Raw genomic sequence first — 22,573 nt, forward strand, 5'->3', positions numbered from 1 at the left:
ATTAGCAAAACAAAGACAAGAATTTCATCCCGAATGGTATGTAATGTCTTATATTCCCTTTTTTGATCTTATTCTTCTTCATACTTCCATTGATCTTGCCATTTTAGTAAAATACTAGCTTTGATCAGAAAAAGTAATTCCGCCAGTGTTTGATTAATTTACTCTCAAGGAACGAAAGTCATGTTGTTTATTGATACAAAGTTCTTAAGCATCTTAAATTAGTTTTATGTTTTCGACATTGAATTATAAATCAAGCACAAAATATAGAGTTTTTATTTTATCATAAAATCATGGAGTTAAACTATGGATCGTTTAGTAGTTCAAATTTTCCCGGACACTACTTGTCCACAAGATAAGTTTCCCTTAGATACTCTCCTTAAGTAGTATATTTCTTGTATTTTCATCTCAAACTCTGTAATTTAAGTAAGGACTTTTCTATTCAGTTAATCTAATTCTGTTTGTAAATATCTTTTTCACCCTATAGTATTTTTCCTTTCTTGATCTCAATGTTTAGATTCTATGTTTATTTAATAATCACATCCAAAACTACAAGTTGATCAAATTTAGTTGATTTGTTGCACAATGTACTAGGTGTGAGCGGTTTCAAGGTGAGTAGGTTATAGACCTAAAATCCGGAACCTACCTTGTTAAGACCGGTTCTCAATTTTTGGAATCTAGACCCTACCCTGTAGACCCTAGAACTGAACTTCCGATTTGGGTTCTCGGGTCTACACGGGAACCGGCCAATTTCCTTTGTTTTTTTTTTTGGTCACTCTTTAAAATATTCACCTACATAGTTAAAAGCTAATGATGACTGGTGACCAACATGATCTCAATGCTTCCATACTCAATCATTAATAAACATTGTTTTATTCACTAAACAGATCATGAAAATATGAGTCCCACCCATCAATTTCAGGTCTCTCACAAATAAACATCTTTTTGGCATATTCTTCTAATTTCTTAGCAACTTCCCTTGTTTTATGCCATCGCTATTTTCTTTATTTAGCCAATGATTTTTATAACTTTGTAGTCTAGGCATGATGAAGCAGCCGTGAAATGCAATGCAAGAGTAAAAAGAGAGAATTAAAGTTTTCTTGATCCGGTTCTCCGGTTCTGTTTGATTCCACACTTTGAATCGGGAACCGGATAGGTAATAGCTAGCCGGTTACAATTAGGAACCGAATTAGTTCCGTGAGAACCAAACCAAAACCAATCGGTCAGGAACAGTTCAGTCCGTTTCCGGGGTGTACCCGGGATTGGTGCTCACCCTCACATTTTACTAGGACCAAGTGGCATGCTACTCCATTCCTCTTTTTCATTAAATGTACTTGTTCTTTATCATGATATTTTTTATGTGGATTTTTCAAGAGAGGCCATTTGCGAGATATTTCTCTAGTTCCAACTCATTATCTCTTAATCTATCAAGTGGTGAAAGTGTTTGTGTTAACTCGGAAATTCGGAACAGTGATTGTAAGAACGCAGAGATTGATTAGACAAGTGACAATTGTTTATTATCCTTTAGATTTCATCATAAAAGTCCCGCATTCACTACAGAATATTAGATTGAGTTATAGCTATTATGTACCACCCGAGACCCTAGAATTGAGCTTGCCAACATAGCCTCACCGTCGTGTGAACAGTCCATAATTCTCTCCATATAATGTAACAGTACCCATGAGCACAAGTTTGTTAGAAACTCGATAAGGGAATAGCGAAAACTTTTGATCTTGTGGACAATAGGTGGGCATGAGACCACTGACCCAACCAAGGTCAGTGGTGGCCCACCACCGTGAAGCTTGTGGACAGAGGAAAGTCATCTTCAACGCTATAGCTGGCAAAGGAAGGATCGTCTCTCTCTATTCTGTCACCGTTAGAGACAAAGACTAATAAGTCAATGGCCCTGTTTTGATCTAAGATTCTTAGTAGATAAACGGTCTTGAAGACCACAGGGGCCACTATCACCAAGTCTTCCATTGGTTCCCACCACGCCGGTCTTTCCAAGTTTGTTTCCGTGCAAATTGGTCTACATTGATGACTCCTATTTCTGTATGCAAACATTGCTTTTTACACTAACTGCTGCTTAAATTTCACTTTCATGGCATTAGCTTTGATATGGCTGAAGTTGCAGGTTACAAGTTCCGAAGACTCGGAAAAATGAAGATTTTGAGTGGGCAAAATCGAGGAAACATAATAAAAGGGCAAGAAATGATGGATCGCGATTATTTTAATTCACTCAAAGAAAATAGGAGTCAATGAGGAAAACTTGTCACAGTTATAATCAATTGCAAAATGTTTATTGGCAAATCCCAGAAGCAAAGGAGATCTCGCTGTCCAAGCAATTACGTTTATTCTTGTCTTAAGGGAAGACTTCCTCGTTATGAGGTCAGGAAGGAACAGAAAAATTACCTATAAAAATCTACTTTGGTCATCAAGGTAAAAGTGATTTCAGAGAAAAATAAATTATTTTCCGCTAGTTTAGTTTGATTATACAATCATTTATATCATGCGATACGTCCTCCAGCAATACTCCATCTATTTTGTATAGTCTTTGATTTTCTTTTCTGCTAAAACACAATTCAGTCCTAAATATGCAATCGGTGTGGAAATCTTCTAAAATGGCCAATCAAACAGACCACGTTACATCTTGGCCGGCACAAAGAAGGCTCTTGGAAAAAGAGTAGAGAAAGACTAACGACTTCCAAATCTAATAAAATGTATTGTGGTGCTCTTCGGAGAAGTCAAGTCAATGAGGAAGTGGACATCCACAAGAAGCTTGTGGGCTGAGGAAAGTCATCTTCGGCACAGTAATTAGCGAAGGGACAATAGTCTCTGTTCTATCACTGGAGTCAATGGTCTGTCTTTCCAAGTCGTCCATTGATTCGCACCATGCCTGGTCGGTCTTTCCAAGTTTGTTTACGTGCAAGTCGGTTTCATATAGATGGAAAATTAAGTTAACCTGTTTTCCACAGGTTTTGGGCAGAATTATTGTTTGGATCTAGGTCTACGTGGACCCCATCCATCATAGCCGCTAAGCATGTAGAAACCATACGAGAGTCACACTAGCTCACCGGCTGTGATTGCATATTAGGCCAATGGACGGGCATCCAGGAAGATCTCCAAGTTTTGGTTTATGTGTACGGTTGGGCATCACCCGTTTGATTCATAGATTACCAGGTACCAAGTACAAACAATTTTATATTTGAGTTACCTACAACTTTTGATTCACCTTGGTCAATGAAGCTAGTTAGAGCATTTAAGAAAAAGCTACTTTCTGCTAGTATAAAAATTAGCCAGAATATCTGGCCAAAATTAGCCAGCCAATCAAATTGACCATGTTGCATGGGCGGAGGCTGAATTGGCACTAAGTCGATGTTATATCGCTGATATCCCAGGTCAAATTTAGCATTATATCAAAAGGTTTAGGGTAAATTGAGTACCAATGTAATGGATTGAGGACTTTTCGACACATTTCATTATTTATATCATGTGATGCGACTACCTAGCACTGCTCTATCTAATTTTATGTGTTTTTTTGTGGCAATAACTAAGAATTCAAGCCAGTATTATACTAATAACAATATAAGGATCATTATAATGATGGGAAATGCCATGAAATAGTCCCAACTTTGTCCCAATGTGCAATGTCATTTTGAACTTTTAATTCATTTAATGTGGTCCTTGATCTATTCCTAAATGTTTAATCTAGTCCTTAAACTTTTTATTTGTTCAATCCATGTCCCTCAACTTTCCACAAAAAGTCAAAAGTTTTCATAATTACACTATTGCCTGGATTGTATGATATCTTTTCATTTTAATCCATTTCCTAAATCAACAAAAAAAATATGGTTATCTTTGTTACTTTTTTACCTTTTGTTCTTTGTAAATATTACAATAGTTCCATGTGAGTATATTTTAGCTAATGATCTCTATGATAGTAAAAGTGGAACCTCATTTAGGGTTGTATTGGGTTAATATTCATGCTATTTTAATTTCCTAATTTGCAAATTTAACTAAATTTAATTAAGAAAACACAAAATACAAAACCTTGAAAATTATATCCATGTAAAAAATTAGGAACACGATTTAGATTAATAGAAGTCGTGAAGTATATAGATAATTCGTATCGTCACTAAATTCTCATGAAAACACTTTATTTCTTAAATAATAAAAATATGAATTTGATATAACTCTAAATGAGGTAATTTTTTTACTGTCACGAGATTGTAAGTTAAAATATACGTAAATAGCACTATAGTAATATTTCTATACACCAAAAGGTAAAAGGTAATAAAAAGATAGCCTTTTTTTTTTTGATTTAGGAGATAAATTGAATTTTTCTTAAAATCTGGGCAATAGTGTAATTATGAAAAACTGTGAATAGTACCAACTGACTAATATGATTTTGTTATAAAAGTTGAGGAACTAGATTGAACATTTAAAAATAGTTTAAAAATCACATTGAATAAATTAAATGTTCAAGGATGAGATTGCACATTGGGCCAATAATTATGGATTATTTGTGTTATTTTTCCTTAATAATAAGACTTTAATTTTCTTTCCTACTAAACCATAACTATGCTATCGGTGTGGAAATCTTCTAAAAAGACCAATCAAACGAACCGGGTTACATCTTGGCTGGCACAAGGAAGGCTCTTGTAAAAAGGGGAAAGAGAGACGACTTCCAAATCTAATCAAGCATATGTATGGTGGTGCTCTAAGTCAATGAGGACTTGACGTCCTCAAAACTTTGATATCTCTATAATATAGCAAGTCTTATTTTGTGGACTTGAATTTAGCTACGTTTGCAGATCTGCATCCGCTCAACCCATCTTGAAACATGGTGAAGCAGCTGTTTCGGCATTATCGCCCACAGGAACCTCTAGCTATAAATGCACAGACCAGTGAGTACTTCCAAACAAGTAAATTTACAGACGAAAGCGACGTGCACAGCTTTGCAGGGGTCCTTGTTGAGCTCTTTAACAGGACAGAAGCCAATCTCTTCGTTGAGGGGGGATGAACGAAGAAACCTCGTGGCCTAGTCAACAAATCAGGGGAACTTGCTGTTTTGACAAGTCAACAAGATAGATTTTTTTTTTTCGGTTCATGTACCATGAGGGGATTAAGGATTACATTAGGGTTGCACTTGTACTGTTGGGAACATGCATCCAACTTGTATCAACCTTTAGCCATTTGGACTCACTGGTTAGTTTTTAGTGTTGAAAATATCGAAATAATTTGTTATCCATAAATAATTAAGAGAAGAGATTGAATTGGATATGAAAAGAAGTGAATATTAACATGAAGAAAAGTGATCGTTGATCATCAGAAGTGGTGATGGTTCCCAATAAGGCACCTATTCCCTAGAGATATGTTGTTTGGCTATCTATAACCAAATCACACGTTGTTCATAACAACTTTCTCTTTTTCACAACATTCTCTTCTTTATCGTTCTCTCTTCTTTTCTTTTCTCACATAAATTTGACAACACATTCAAGATGAAACTCTAAGAGGGAAATTGAATAATTATTGAACTCGTTTCTTTGTGATTTTGGTTTATATCCTGGATGCATATATGCTTTAAACCTAGCAGCAACAATAGTGAGGTCAAATAATGCCTTAAGGACAGTAATCGCGATCACCCGTCAAAGTGTCAAAGAACTATAAACTACTACTCACATATTTTTCTCAACAAAAAAGAGCTGTGATTTGATTTCACTTTCAGAAACACGATGAAGTCAATTTTATTGAAGTAATCAATCTCAGGCATATCTCAAATTATGAACAAGTGCATCATCAAAGAATACATCTGAGCCTGCACTTCCGCTTAAATAACAATAATTAAGGGACTCAGCCCATTTCCCCTTTCTCCCTGGGTTTGGTCCATGCACATGCAAACGTGAAAATCATGTCGAACTTGTTGTTTCAAGTTCTTTTCCTATGTACGAAGTTAAACCAGCGGAATAAAAAATCATAGATGATAACGCTGATTAGATATGGACTCTCACTACAAAAAATAAAATTTAAAAAAAAAAAATAAATTTAAAAAAAAAAAAAAAAAAAAAAAAAAAAAAAAAAAAAAAAAAAAAAAAAAAATAAAAATAAAAAAAAAATACCAAAAAAAAAAAAAAAAAAAATAAAAAAAAAAAAAAAAAAAAAAAAAAAAAAAAAAAAAAAAAAAAAAAAAAAAAAAAAAAAAAAAAAAAAAAAAAAAAAAAAAAATTTTATAAAAAAAAAAAAAAATTTAAATAAAAAAAAAAAAAAAAATAAAAAAAAAAAAATAAAAAAAAAAAAAAAAAAAAAAATAAAAAAAAAATCTAGATATCTCGTTTGATAAAGTCCTTCCTTGAGCGAAAGACTACTCATGTTCACAGTGCACAAATTTTGGTGACTGAACATTCTTTGGTTATTGGTCCAAATATATCTTTGGGTAGGGATATTAAACTAGGTCTAATTTTTTTTTTCGAAACATAGGCTCTCTAGTCTCTCTTTCCCCTTGTTGGTACCATGATAGTTTGCTATATTAATTTTCAGCGAAGAAATAAAACAGTGCCAAGAATTCAGAATACTTTTCATAGCATGATCACGTTTAGTCCAGGATTAGTGAATTGATTAGACTATTTAAAGCGAAAATATCTTTCAGTTTTCTTCAATCCCAGTGCATGGGACGCAGTCTCTTCCATTATGGAAGCAAAAAACGTGCCACATGATTCACGTACATCTTCCACTTCTTTTATGGGGGGCCAACAATATTCCCAAGTGCTTTTATTGATGGCTTGCGCAAATAAAGCATTGGGACCTGTTACACGACGTACCGCACTCGAGAACAATGAAAGTGATTTTTGCTTCAATAATGAGAGAGGTTACGACACTCGAACATGAGCACTACGATTAAAGAAAGTAGAAAGTAACCACTTTTGCTTTAATGAAAGTGAGCTTTGCTTTCACTTTCCTAGATTGAAAAGATGCCAAAACCCATTTCACTCGTCAAGAAAAAATATCTTGGTTGTCGTCATATAAATTTGTTCGATGATTTTACCACTCCGAAAGAGATTCTTGTTGTAGAAAATGGTTCTTTTTCGAAAAGGGGGAAACAAAAGTAGGAATATGAGAGCGGGGTCATCCAAGTTCATTTGTGATAATGATTCGATTTTTGTGTTCATCTTGACAGAGTCAAACTTATTAAACATATCTCTGCTTCCAAGTGTTAAAAATTCTCAAGCACCATCTTTCTTTCTGGCTCAATTATAATGTGCTTATCGCCTTCAAGAGAAATGGTCTTAAAAAGTCATCCATGTTTGGTCATGCTGCAAGTCTTTTTCATGAGAAAGATCATAACGACATTATGTCCCAACAATGGGAAAAGTCACACCTGGCTGCTTAAATTGGTGTCCTCTAATTATCAAGCTTTGATATTTCTATCCTCAAGGAAGCATCCCCAGATATACCTGGAAGTAACAGAACTGATATAAAATTACCCCCACAATACACGAAAATTCTTCCCTTCCACTTAAATAACAAGGGACTCAGCCCATATCCCCTTCTCCAAAGGTTTTAGGTTCATGCACATACGAAACGTGAACATCATGTCGAACTCTGTGTTTGAAATTCTTTTGCTTCTGGTTTCCCTCACGGTACAAGCATCAGGAGCTGCACCTCGACTTGCAAAGCGTGACTGCAATGAAACATGTGGGAACATCAAAATTCCCTTTCCCTTCGGAATAGGAGTCAAGTGTTTCATGGATGAGTGGTACGAGATTGACTGCCAGCAAAGCAACACGGTTCCCATACTAAAGAAGATTGGATTGCCAGTTCTCAACATTTCACTCCCCGATTACGATAGATCCATGAACGGCATGATTAGCGTGAGTCTTCCTTTAATTTACTCAAATGTAAGCTGTGGGGGCGAGAGATATGGCGTGCCAGTGAGCTTAGAAGGAAGTCAATTTGTCTTCTCCAAGACATGGAACATCTTTATATCGGTCGGTTGCAACACCCTGGTGACAGTGAATAGTACAGAATCAGTTGTTGTTGGTTGCAGGTCGAAATGTGCTGGAACAGATATCAGCCTAGATAGTGCTTGTTCTGGCAGGGACGGATGTTGCCAGACTACGCTCCCCTCTAGCCTTCAGGGCATTAGTGTGGATTTCAAGGAAGAAGGTGGACATCAGGGTTGCAATTTCGCTTTCCTGGCAGATAGATCATGGTTCTTGAGATCTAACTCGACAGGTTTATATGATTTGAGATTGAATGATACGGTTCGAGTGGTGTTGGAATGGGGGATTCCGAACACTACCAAGGATGCACTTGAGCTTATCCAGAAAGTTGAAGCAAATTTCAGCTGTACCAGATACAACCTCTACGACCAGTATTGGTATTATTCAATTGAAAGAATGCCATTTACGCAGTGCTATTGCGAAACGGGTTATGGTGGTAACCCCTATCTTCCCGGAGGGTGCCTAGGTAATATACTTTGTGCTATCACATTTCGTTTTTACATACTATATAGCGCAATGGCTTTTTCATTCCCAGATTTTTCTCTGAAACACATGCATTCACAATGTTTAATGATCACATACATGCTTTTCTGCCTCTCTTTTTCGTTTCTTCTGCCCAATATTATACAAAGTGCATGCACTTTCAAACAAAAAAAATTGAATGAATTATATTGATAAGAATTTACTGGAAATAAAGGGGAACGGGATAGCCCTTTCGTTACAAGCACAATATTTTAGCCATAGAATTAAAAATTTATGAGGAAATGAGACCTACTAGTCTCGCTAATTCTACTCAAGGAGATGGGTTTCGCTGCTAATATGTTTGTTTCTCATTTGTCATCAGATATTGACGAATGTGAAGATTCAAATTGGTGCCCTGGGACTTGTATCAACATACCGGGCGGCTCTAAATGCGTCGATGGTAGAAAGAAAGCTTCATTCATTCTTATTGGTAAGTATATCCTTTAACCTGGAACTTTAGACAACCTCATGCTCTTGAGTATCCACAGAAAAAGAACAGATTCGCATAAATTTGTTCAGAAAAAGTATAGAAATAAGTTTTACCCTTTCCCTCCTTTGTGATCTGTTTTTAGTCAGTTCGTTTTCCATTCAGGAATTGAGAACTGGACTAGTGAGACCGGTTCTCGATTTACCGGACCACTTGATCGTGGAACTGTATCGGACCAGTCTAGTTCCCAGGTGGTCCAATAATACTTATCCCATTTTTTTTTTTTGTGACAAAGCCGAGCGAGAGGAATGGAGAGAAGAGGGCCGTGTGGTCCCCACTTCCAGGCTGTCAGATGTCCCAAGCTCCACCTAAATCTCTTACTAGTGTTCAGTTTCTCTCTCTATCACATTTACTTTTTTTTCCCCACAAGTCTGGTCCCACGTGTCCCCATCTCTCTCCCTCTCTCTTCTCTACGCAAACCTCCTTCCCCTCCTCCTTCCACATAAACCACCGTGACAAGGCCGACATTTTAGAGAGACGATAAAAGAAATCTACACCTCCAATTCGCTCCGAGCTTGCTCTCGAGCCATCATGGATCCTCGCTTCTGTGGTGTCTCCTCCCTCCTCCTCCTCCTCATTGCCCCACCGGCCCCCGTCCAACTCCACGGGTGGTCAGATCAACTCCAACTGCGTCCTCGTCGCCCTCCTTGACTCCCACTACACCGAACTTGCCGAGCTCATCAAGAAGGTCCTCCTCCTCCGGACCGTAGAGGATGTCGTCGGCCGCCATAGAGAAGATGGCTTCGTTTGAGAGTCGAGCAAGAGCAACACGACTCAGGCGAGAGAGGGAAAGAGCAATTAGCCAATTAGCATTTGCGATTCCGAAAGAGGCGTGAGAGCCGAGAGGAAAAGAGCAAGCGTGAGAGGGAATTGGGAAGAGCGATTAGGCTTACAATCACTGCTGTTTTTTTAAAGATTTTTAAGAAATAAAAATAAAAAATAAAAAAATAATCTGTCTGGTCCGGTCTAGGCGGTTCGAGTGGGTTGTTCCACCCCTTAAACTGGGAATCGAACTGAAAATCACCGATTCCAATTTTGTGGAACCAAGAACTGGACTGGCGGCCTCGAAAATTGTCCAGAACCGGCTGGTTCGAGTGGTTCCTATTGCTCACCTCTACTTCTAACATGATATCGTTTGCTTGGTGACGATTACATACAAGTTTCAATCTAGTAACGGTTGGGAAAATTTGATTGCTGATAAAGATAGAGTAGTAATTTATGGATTTTTTATCCTTCGATGCGTGATGACAATCACTGTCCTTAAGGTATTATTTGCCCCCATTATTGTTTCTGCCGGATTTAGAACAAATATACCTAAAAAATATAAACCAAAGCCATAGAGAAACGAGTTCAGCAATTACTCAATTTTTCTCTTGGAATTTCACTTTGAATATGTTATCAAATTTGTGTGTGAAAAGAAAAGAAAAGAAAAGAAAATGTTGTGAAGAAAATAGAGTTGTTGTTATGAATAGTTGTGATGAACAATGAATAGATACCTTATCCCCGCCATCACCACTTTTCATGAAAGTATAACCACTGTTCATGATTTATCATCACTTCTCTTCATGTCAACAATCGTTTCTTTTCATATCCAACAATCACCTATTTTAATGTCCAACAATCACTTATTTTCATGATAACAAACTATTTCAACATCCCCCACTTAGTTTGTTATCTATACTAATTTACATAATTTCATACACACAAGAAGGTATCCATCAAGATTTCAACCTTCAATTAGTGTATATAATTTCATTAATGAAATTAGTGGTAGCATCATCACAAATATGAATTATACACATTCGGTTAAAAAATTTCTATGCCTTAGCACTTTTACAGCCTTGTGCATGCTTACTCCTACATTCATGAACATTGACAAAAGTTCTTCTGACTTTTGTTAGAAGTAGCACCACTTCTTATGTTTATATAGGTGAAGTTCATAACTTATTACCTTAGCCTTGCCTTGCTAAAACCTTGAATTTTATTAATAGTTCTTTCTTAGACTCATCCTCCTAACAATCCATGAGTAATAACCTTGTACCCCAATACTCAATTACTGTCAAGATACAACAGCTTGTTGTTATCCATCGAACTTTTTCAATTTCATTATAAATTATAAAGTTGGGTTTCCAATATGCTTAACTATTATCAATTGGTCTATGACCCATTCCTTTGGCAGTGTTGCTAGCTAAACCTCTCAAGAGTCCCCATGGTCCTAATTTGGTTCACTTAGGATCAAGAATTTTGTAATACGCAAGGCCCCATACTTTAAAGTATTGGATATTCGGTACCCTTCCTTTCCATAATTCATATAGAAATATCTTAAATTTTTTCGAAGGAATTTTGTTGTGAACGTGATATGCCGTAAGAAGTGCTTCTCCCCACAAATTGATTGGCAATTTTGCTTCCAAGATCATGGAATTAATCATATCTACCAAAATTCGATTCTTTCTTTTTGTTGTGGTATATAAGGTGCACTTACTTGATGCACAATATCATTTTCTATACAAAATGTAGAAAAATCTATAAGTATTCTCCTCCTCGATCTCTTCTGAAAAATTTGATTTTTTTTTTGCATCCTTTTCATATTCAACTATGGCCTTATATACCTTGAAAACATCAGAAGCTTGATCTTTTGATTTCATAAGGTGAACAAGAATATATCTAGAGTAATCATCAACAAACACAATAAAATAACGATTTCCACGTCTAGTTACCGTACCATTTACTTCACAAATATCAAAATGCACTAGATCAAGTACTTTAGTAGATCTTTTTACCTTTAAGAACGATTTCTTTGTCATCTTTGCTTGTAAACATAATTCACAATACTTCCTATCAAGATTATCACATGATATCATGCCACTTTTATTCATAAATTTAAAAATACTATAGAAACATGAGATAATCTATTTTGCCACAAGCAAGATGACTCAAGAATAATACCTTGAGATAGTTGGGGAAATTTGATTTCTGATGAAGATAGAGCAGTTGTTTATAGATCTTTGATGCTTTGATGCATGATGATGATCATTGTCCTTAAGGTATTACTTGCCCCGATTATTGTTGATGCTACTATTATTGATGCCGGGTTTAGAACAAATATACGTTCATGATATACACCAAAACCACAAAGAATCGAGTTCAACAATTACTCAATTTTCCTCTTGGAATTTCACATTGAATGTGTTAGCAGACTTGTGTGTGAAAAGAAGAGAAAAGATAATGTTGTGAATAAGAGAGGGTTGTTGTCATGAACAGTTGTAATGAACAATGTATGATTTGGTCTTATTTACACATTACCAATCAACACATCTCTTTGGGATATGTACCTTATCCCTACCATCACCATTAGAGGTGGCAAAATGGGTTTAGAACCCATATTTTAACTCGTATTTAATGGGTCAAGTAAAAAATGGATTGTTTTAAGTTTTAAAGACAGGCTCAAGTTGGTCCAAGAAATAAATGCTTAACAATTTAATGGGTCTTAAATGGGTTGACAACTAACCCATTTCCAACCCATCTAAAAAATAGAGAACTTTCTGACCAGTTTTCTAGCAGTAAATAAAGTGCCCAATGCGTCAGATGAAGTTAGAGATGTGATTCTTCTGTGTGGTAAGCTTAGTTTTTGAAAAACAATAATATTTTATCTAATGCTTAACTTATATTGGATTGACTCCAGTTTGCTTTAGTCCTTATCATTTTACTGAGTTCTATATTTTCCGAATATGATTACGTCGTTGATGACTATTTGGTCTCTGAGAGTCCCCATACATTTTAAATTATAGTAATTGAACATTTTCATTTTTTTTGATCGGCGAAGTTGCTGATTCACCTTCTGGATTTCATGGTTGGTGATCGTTGGGGGGTTTTTACGAAGAAAATCATAAACTTTCACTCGCTATATGATATTGGTCTCAATTTTCAAGTATCGTATTAAAAGCATAGTACTTCCGCTGATTATATATTCAAGAAAAAAATTTGATTTGGCGACCAAAAAAAAATTAACTTGGATCAATAAGACACATTTATTTAGTTAATTTGATAAAAAAAAATCCAAGTAACATATACAAAGAGCTTAAAGTAATTAAAGGTTTTGGTATAGATATGGATGTGTTTTAGTAATTGGGTTGGGTCGGGTTTGGGTTGGGTTTGGGTCTCTAAAATTGTATTACATACAAATAAGTCAATACGGGTTAAATTGGTTAATTTAGATTGTACTATTTCCGACTCGACCCACTCATTTGACCGGCCTAATCGCCACTTTTCATGATCAATCATAATAATTTTTCATGATCAACCATCATATCTTTTCGTGTCAACAATCACTTCGTTTTTAGATTCAACAATTACCTCTTTTCATGATAAAAAACTACTTCAACAGTAACTACCAAAATGACCTCAGAACTTTCTCTCCACACTAATACTTACTTGATGGATAAGAAAACACTTGAACTTTTCTAATGTCACCGCTACATACCTATCAAAACATATCCAGATTCCTACTTGTTCTCATCATATTTGAATTGGAATTATTACAATCATAATCAAGATGAATGCTCTTAGAAACTTTTTCACTTTCATCAATGGTTTGCTAAATTCCTCGTAAGGGAGATCGGTTGTATGGTGTAGATGTATGTACAAAAATTTCACCGGATGGAACTTAAACAAGAGACAAATTAATTTTTCGTTGTTGTTAATAAAAACCCAAATGAAACGAGACTCAAGTTTATCAGTCTGGTCTGTTTTCCTTTTAAACAGATTTACTTAAACTCTTGATGATCAGTTCCTTCATAGATTCTCAACAAGCAGGGGACATTTTCTCACTTTTGCCCATTAAAATTTTGCAATGCAGGAGTTGGGGCAGGCATAGGGGCACTACTTTTGTGTCTTTTCTTATGGAGGTTGTACAAATACATCAAGAAGAGAAAAGAAATCAAGCTCAAAGAGAAGTACTTCAAACGCAATGGGGGTCTTTTGTTGGAAAGTGAGCTATCTTCACCAGAAGGCAATGTTGAGAAAAACAAATTGTTCAACTCCAAGGATTTAGAGAAGGCCACTGACAATTTCAACGATGATAGGATACTCGGGCAAGGTGGGCAAGGTACCGTTTACAAGGGAATGTTAACCGATGGAAAAATAGTTGCGATTAAGAAATCGAAAGTGATAGACGAGGGAAAAGTCGAACAGTTCATAAATGAAGTCCTCATTCTCTCACAAATCAACCATAGGAATGTGGTTAAGTTATTGGGGTGTTGCTTGGAGACGGAAGTCCCGCTTTTAGTATATGAGTTCATACCAAACGGGACTCTATACCAATACCTGCATGACCCAAATGAAGAGTTTCGTGTATCGTGGGACACACGGCTACGAATTGCAACTGAAATCGCAGGAGCCTTATTCTACTTGCATTCAGCAGCCTCCATTCCCATTTATCATCGAGACATCAAGTCCACCAATATCCTCTTGGATGAGAAATATCGGGCAAAAGTGGCAGATTTCGGTACTTCCAAGTCGGTTTCCCTCGATCAAACTCATGTAACCACATTGGTGCAGGGGACTTTCGGCTACCTAGATCCCGAGTATTTCCAATCAAGTCAATTCACAGACAAAAGTGATGTGTACAGCTTTGGAGTTGTCCTTGTTGAACTCTTAACAGGCCAAAAGCCAATCTCGTCGCTACGGGAACAAGAAGGAAGAAGTCTTGTAACCTATTTCATAATTTCGATGGAGCAAAATCGCTTGTTCGACATTGTGGATGCTCAAGTTTTGGAAGAAGATAAGAAGGAAGAGATTGCTTCAGTTGCTAACCTTGCGAAAAGGTGCTTACACTTAAATGGGAGGAACCGACCTACAATGAAGGAAGTGGCAATGGAGTTGGAGGGGATAAGGAAGCTCCGAAATCCTTTGGGCATTCAGCAAAATCAGGAGGACCGTGAGGCAACTAAATCTTATGATGTTGCTTTTCCATCTAGCAAGTCAAACATTGATATGGATGTCATTACATTGTCGGATGTGCAGCCACTCTTACCTAGTGACACGTGGTGAAGATCTTCTTTGCCTCTTACACTTATGAGTTATGTTGCTGTGTTTGTCTTGGAAATCGATGCTCAGAGCAAAAGAAAGAAGGGAGGAAAACTTGTTCGTTTACTAGTAGGAGGACTACGTTCATTATGTATTGTTATGAACTTGTTCTCGATGTTTGGGATCAATAAACTGTTATGTCATACCTATCCCAAATTTATTTAGGTTCTGTAATTAGCTAGGTATGATTGTACGGTGTATGTGCCAATTGGGAAATACTTTGCAAATCACAATCATCTAGCTCGAGCATGATGCAATGATTTTGGTTCATTTTGAGATTCATATATACTTGTTGTCAATTTTATCATTGCAAAAGTTACATCAATCACACGAGTACTCATACGAACAAACATCTTTGTTGCATCAGCCTTCACCATTCAATCAGTTTGTAATTCGTGTGGAAATCTTCTAGACTAACCATGTTACGTCTTGATCGGCACATAGGAGGCTCTTGGAAATACAGGGGAGAGAGACAACGACGTCCTAATCTAATGAAATATATGAATTGTGGCGCTCTTTGGAGAAGTCAATGACGACATTGACTTGTGGTCGTCTTTATTTTGGACACATGTCCCACTATCGAACTTTTCTTTTCTCTTTTTTATTTTCCACAAACTCTAAAAGAAAAATCCAAAAACAGTTTTTGAATAACCTTAGAAGCTTCAACATTGCTATACTTAAGTAGGAAAAGGGTAGATAATAACATTTTCTAGCCACATTTTTACCAAAATGATTCAATTGAAAGTTATTAAATATACCAAGACAGATGTCCTCCATATAGGACTTTTCTTTTCTCCTTTTGACTTTCTACAAACTTTAAGAAAACATATTCAAATAATCTTTCGAAGAAAAATGACAGTAGAAAGCTTCATCATTGCTACTCTTAAGCCGGAAAAAGATTATTAATTAAACTTTCTAGGCTTCTAGCCACATTTTCACCAAAATGATTCATTTGAAAGTAACTACATATACTGAGACAAAGGATGTGGCACAAAGTTCAAACTAAAACGTTAGAATTACAACTAAACTACATCTAACTAACAAAATTTAAAAATTTAAAAAAATTATAAACACACAATGCTAAGAACCTAAAACTCTAGCACTAAATGAGGTTTAATTACTTTCTTAAATAATATAACAATGCTAAACTAAGATTAATCCAGAATCTAAAGAAAGATCATAATTATGTTAAATATGAAATTATAAGCGACCGAGCTAATCAATACAAGAAAAAAAAAAAGATTGGCAGTGCAATGTAAAATTTTGTGGCAATAAGCAAAGATGTGGAACAAATATTTAATCCAATGTGGAAGAGAAGAATTTGCACGATTTTTGGTCTAGCAAAAATTAAAAGGATCCAATGTATACAAGGAACAATTCAAGTTGATAAGGAAAGGAATAAATTGTTAGTGGTCTGCCTTAGGAATCAATCAAGGTTGATACTCTAATATTAGTTCCGGATTAGGTTGTGTCGGAAAACCGACCTTCACTATACTTAGGTAGTCATAATGTCTTGCTAGAGACCGCTTATGACTTGTGGGCCAAAAAGGGTTTTGAGCACACTGCTAATGTTTAGTGAATCTACAGGGTTGCACACAATAACGAACTGAGTTAATATTTTTTGTGGGCCGGGATCTACTTAAAATAAGAAGTAGATTTTAATTTATTCTCCTATTCAACTTATATATGCAGTCATGCACGTTATGAGATAACGATTAAATGTACGATTGAAAGTGGACAGTTTGGCGGGCCCAAATCGCCCGGCCTCACTTCTTTTAATTCGCGTAGATAATGAATATATATATATATATATAGCATGCGGGTAAAAAGAACCCTAAGAAAAAACACCTCCAAGAGAATACGAAGAGAATCGTTCTCTATTTAGATATCTTTCAGAGAGTCTCGAAGATCAAAGGCGATCAAGAAAAAGAAGTCCAAGATCTTTAGCTAGCACTTTGATCGTTGGAGACTTTCGTTCATGTGTATGGATACCGGTAGAGACGCAACACTTGGGGCGCTAATTCAGACACAATCGATTGTCAATTTACCTTCGATCTGCAAAAAGGTACGTGTCGAACTTCTGTTTAGATTTCAATATACGCATGGATCATGTCTAGGGTTTCGGTTTATAAATTCCGCTGCGTTTTTAGCACTTGAGAAACCCTTCAGTGGTATCAGAGCTACTTGCGATATATTGAAGTTGAATAGGAAACCCTAATTGTTGATACATATGATGTATGCCTGAATTGATTCTAAATTAGAGTTAGATGAATTGGGAATATGAATTAATATGATCAATTCGAGTAATTTCACATTGAAACGAATTTGAATTCCTGCAATAATGTGGATTAATGTGATTGATCCAAAGGCATTTTGTTAAAAAAAAAACTAGAATTACGAATTCTATTTAGGGTATTACGAAGGAACGAAGCAGGACAGCCTTAGAGGCAGTTTAGTTGAAACTGCCCACCCTAGCAAGGACGGTTTAAGGAGACGAATAGAATCCTGAGAAAACAGAATTGAGAATTATATCTAGGTTTCGGGGGCAAGCCCCCGAGCCCCTGCGAGGGGCGCTGCACTTTCGAACCCCGCTCGCTGACCGATCAGCGAGACCACCGTAAGGGGCTCTGCCCCTTGACCCCGCAAGGGGCGCTGCCCCTCGACCCCGCAAGGGGGCGCAGCCCTCTTGACCCCTGCATGGAATTGTTCGTTCTCATATGATTGATGTACCTTTGTTATGATAAGTGATGCTTCGTTTTTGTTCATAACATGCATACATTTATCACTAAAAAAAACATTAATAGTCCCTAATAAAATTATGTAATAATATGATGCCTTTTCAATTATACACCTATTAAGACTTGAATCGTCAAAAGATGGATCTGCCAAAGCAGGGTGTCTTTAACTATTTGAGTAAAATAGGATGGATAATGGTTATCCATAGGTAAAGATTGGTTTACTTAACGAGGCTATCAAAACAGTTTTGGCCTTGAGGCATAGTGTTTGGGGATAAGATATGAGATGTCAACCCCAACAACCAAGAGTTGTATTCGGTACAATTGACAAAGAGTTGTCTACCTAAATAACTTAGTCTTGAGCGGTAAGCCAAAGTTTACTCGAGTCTTGGTAAAATATGGATCTTGGTCCACTATACTTATTGGGACACATATTATAAAAGTATAGTGGGAGTTTATTATAAATAATATTAATGAACAATTCACTTTGCATATTTGTTGTAGATAATGGCAAATAGCTTTGCATCAAACTTTTCACTGCGATCTGTCCTTGATAAAGATAAATTGAATGGTTCAAACTTCTTGGACTGGTATAGAAGCTTGAGAATTGTTCTCAAGTAGGAGAAAAAGGATTATGTCTTGGAGAAACCACTTCCCCAGAAGGCACCTCCTTCCAACGCTCCTCATGCTGAAAGGAATGCTTATCACACTACAAAAAAATAAGGTTTTAGCCACGAATTTTGCCACGAAAAATTCGGCAAAATTTGTCGCTAAATGAATTTGCGACGAAAAAAACTTCGTCGCTAATTCGGCGTCGCAAAATTTAGCCACGAAAAATTTCAATTTTCGTCGCTAATTTGCCACGAAAAAAAATTCGTCGCAAATTTTTCGTGGCAAAATTCGTGGCAAAATTCGTCGCAAATTATTCGTGGCAAAATTCGTCGCTAATTTGCCACGAACTGTATTCGTCGCAAAATTCATCGCTAATTTGTCACGAACTATATTCGTGGCAAAATTCGTCGCTAATTTGCCACGAACTGTATTCGTCGCAAAATTCATCGCTAATTTGTCACGAACTATATTCGTGGAAAAATTCGTCGCTAATTTGCCCCGAAAAAACAAAAAAAAAATTCTGTTTTTTTAAACAAATTTTTTTTTGCCACGAAATGTATTCCTCGCAAAATTCGTCGCTAATTTGCCTCGAAAAAGCAAAAAAAAATTCTATTTTTTTTAAAAATTTTTTGCCACGAACTGTATTCGTCGCAAAATTCGTAGCTAATTTGTCCTGAAAAAACAAAAAAAATTTCGAAAAAAAAAAATTTCAAAAAAAATTCTATTCTCTAGCTCAGAAATTAACAGGGATATAACCAAGAAACAATTTAAACTGTCTATTTCTCTGAGACAGCTAAGAAATTAACTAGTCGGTGATGGAAAGATTACTATAGCAATGTGCAAGTTTGGTATCAACGCCTAATATGCAAATCTCCTGTAAAAACACTAAATGGGATTATCTATCGCCTATCACATATGTAATGGATTTATCTCGAGTCCTTTTTTTTTTTGCCGTGTATATCAATACTTGACTTTGGCTAAATTTCTTAGGTAACTTTAGACCTAAAAGAATCATCATGTAACTAACTGCATCCTTGTGTGTACATGCTTATTCTGGCTGCACCTATGATTTAATTCTAGGACATCTTACAAAAGGTATTTCCTTTGCATGACTTTCAAGCATCCGAAATAACTCCACAAATTCTAACAATATGTTGAAAGACCAAGCAGTTCCAGAAATGAGTACCATTCGGTAACATAGATATAAACAGCAAGTACCATCTATGTTCAAGGAAATGGAGATGTAAATGTGACAAATTCGGAGGGTAATATAAAAAGTCAGTTCACATAACTATTAATTGTCAAATGCAAACAATAACAACCAATTGACTGAAGAGAACTTAATGAGATCAGAATTACAGTGTCACGAGACCTACCTAAATGACAAGCATAAGAACAAAAATAGTCACTAACATTTTCTACTTGTTGAATTCAGATCCTATATACATTCAAAAAGCAACAGTCGACAAGATAATATAGGAGCATGAAACTACCTTGACTCCCCCTTAATTCAGAGATCATAATAAGATACGCCCACTTCACCTACAAGTCAAAAGACATATTTATTGGGAAGAATGAACATGGATACCAACAAGAAGCTACAACATTAAATCCTCAACTTAAGATTATTTCCAGTGATATCATGGACTATATGCAAAGTTGATATTATTCAAGTAATATCCACCATTTCTTGGAAAATAATCTCACAAACGACATTCAAGAACCGCTCAATTCGAAGACTCGATGCTATGACATAATTGTCAAGAGGGTAAATCTCCCATTATGAAGAGAGAGAAAATAGTAGGGTAAACATAAACTACTGTCCATCGCCAATATTATCGCCATCAATACCTATATCCATATGTATCCAAAAAATTCCAACAAGAAGAGAACTACATCGAAAAACAAAAAAGCTGTTACGGTCCAAAGCATCGACGTTTACTTTACACAAACTTACTTGGTATATCAATATGTGTCAAATACTTTCATCTAGAATATTTTAAACTCGGCTGCTTGCAAAGAAGCGACAACATGATCTCTCGATGAGGTGCCCACAATTAGCATTACATAGCTAGCTGTAATAAGAACCAAAAGACGAACTCCACCACACAAAATGGCAATAAAAACTAGCAAATTTGAAATAATGAGGATAAGGAACTCTAGGAACAGAAAAACAGCAAGCATACTCCTCCTTAAACATTGTAGAAAAATCGTACGAAGAACCGTTCTCTAAACACAAAACTAACAAATGCTCAATCAAAACACATAGTACGCACTCGCACTACAAAATGAAAGCTTACAAGAACTACACTCCAGATGAAGGGAACAAGATACAAGACAGAAAATGCGCCACTTAAATGCGACAGATCAGAACACAAACAATACAACTCCTAATAAAGCCAATTCTAAGCTTGTTAAACTTCCAAAAATTATAATCATCCATATAGCAACTGAGAAACGTAAAGGAAAATCACTTGATAACAAACAAAATTCTAATAGTAAACCAATGAGCACCACTGATAAAATTAGTCTGCAGCTGAACTATGTATATTACCGGAAAACATTGGCAACTCATCGTGAGAAACCAAACTAAGTTGCTCACAAGCCAACGAGACAATTCACATACAAGAATCCGAAACCGATCTGCATCGAACTTCATTTACCTTGTTGATGTGGGGCAAAGAAGAGTCCCTTGCTTGTCTATCTTGCCAACTCGAATCGAAACAAGTGGCATGCAAAAGCATATGGCCAGTATTCCAACTTCTGCAGGCTCGAAATGCTGATGATTAAAAACAAAAGCAAATCCAATAAGCCAAAATCAAACAACAACTTGAACAAATTACCCAAACCTTCTCAATAACGGTCCAATCATGCAATATCTCATAAGGGACTCTGAACCATCCGTACGAAAATTAAAATTGAAAAGAGACTCCCTATCATCAGTAGCACGGTAAAGCGTTTACCCCTCACAGGCCACCAAAACGTAGCCATACATGCTACATACGCCGCGATTATCTCGAAATCAATCCTTAGGCAATGAAATAAGCAAAAAAACCCTAACGCTTCGAGCCAGATAGACACTTAATCTGGATCGAAACAATAAGTACCTGACTGAGGTGAGCCAACAACCAATCCGCAGCCGCGCTGCTCGACTCACTCGACTTCAACAACGGCTTCAATCTCTCATCCGCGCGGCAGCCCCAACCACTTGCATATCGAGCACTGCGGCCACTGCAGAACCCTATCCTCCCGATCGCTCCGCCGTGCATCAACGGATCTCCGTCGCCTCCCCCGATGAAGACGTCTGTCAGCCTCTCCGCCATCCCAATCTCCTCGGCTACCCCCCTCGAGACCCTCGAGCTCGGCCCGGACTCCACCGAGGACGCGTCGATCGACGACAGATCGTCGGGCTCGTCGCGGTCCAGTCGCGTCCGGCGGTTCTCGCCGTTCTCTCCATCGCCGGAGCTAGCCATGGCGAATCTCGATCGCACCTCGCCGAATTCAGGCGAACCGCTGGAAGAAACTCGAGATAACGAACCGGAAAACCACTGATTCCGAGCTCCGAGGGGGCGGAAACCACCGGCGAGAGGCGAGAACAAAGGGAGAAGGGGGAGGGGACTATTGTTGCCATCCATCGTCGGAAGCGCCGCCGAATCGATCGGGTTTGGAGTCAGGAAAACCCTAGACGCGTGCGGCGATCGCCGGAGGCCGCAAGAAGCAGCGTCGGATTCGGGATCGGACCTGCGAATTCACGACGATGAGGCATCAAATTCGCCGAAGACGCAAGCAAATTAGAGGTTGGATTTTGTAGATCAGGGCGACTTGAGAGGCTTGGGGGTGTGGGAGAGGGAGGGAGAACAGCGAGGGGGATCCGAGAGAGAGAGAGAGAGAGAATCGGGGTGAGGGGGGTGAGGGCGGGCAGATAAAAGAATTTAGTGACGAACTTCTGTGTTCGTTGCAAAATTCGCTACGGAATAAAATTCGCGGCTAAATTCGTAGCTAATTAGCCACGAATTTAGCCACGAAAATAAATTTTAACTTCACTTTTCCTGATTTTTTTTATATTCGTGGCTAAATCTGTAGCTAATTATCCACGAAATAAATTCGTGGCACAATTCGTGGCTAATTAGCCACGG

General features: G+C 37.1%; 1 protein-coding gene and 1 pseudogene across 1 annotated transcript; one reads left to right on the plus strand and one right to left on the minus strand.

The window, feature by feature from the left end:
- Nucleotides 1-7,419: 7,419 nt before the first annotated feature.
- LOC115666304 (wall-associated receptor kinase-like 22) lies at nucleotides 7,420-15,271 on the plus strand (annotated as a pseudogene).
- Nucleotides 15,272-19,703: 4,432 nt separating this feature from the next.
- Nucleotides 19,704-22,318, minus strand: LOC115662721 (uncharacterized). The gene is made up of 3 exons (XM_030584829.2): nucleotides 21,545-22,318; nucleotides 21,101-21,216; nucleotides 19,704-19,979 (listed from the first exon to the last, which is right to left on the minus strand). Exons 1-3 carry the CDS (start codon nucleotides 22,070-22,072, stop codon nucleotides 19,976-19,978), a joined length of 648 nt encoding a protein of 215 aa, XP_030440689.2. The 5' UTR covers nucleotides 22,073-22,318; the 3' UTR covers nucleotides 19,704-19,975.
- Between the last annotated feature and the right edge of the window lie 255 nt (nucleotides 22,319-22,573).

Source organism: Syzygium oleosum, unplaced genomic scaffold (assembly GCF_021117445.2).
Source record: "Syzygium oleosum isolate NSW1041296 unplaced genomic scaffold, Sole_v2.1 Sole_v2.10, whole genome shotgun sequence".
Classification (NCBI taxonomy): Eukaryota; Viridiplantae; Streptophyta; class Magnoliopsida; order Myrtales; family Myrtaceae; genus Syzygium; species Syzygium oleosum.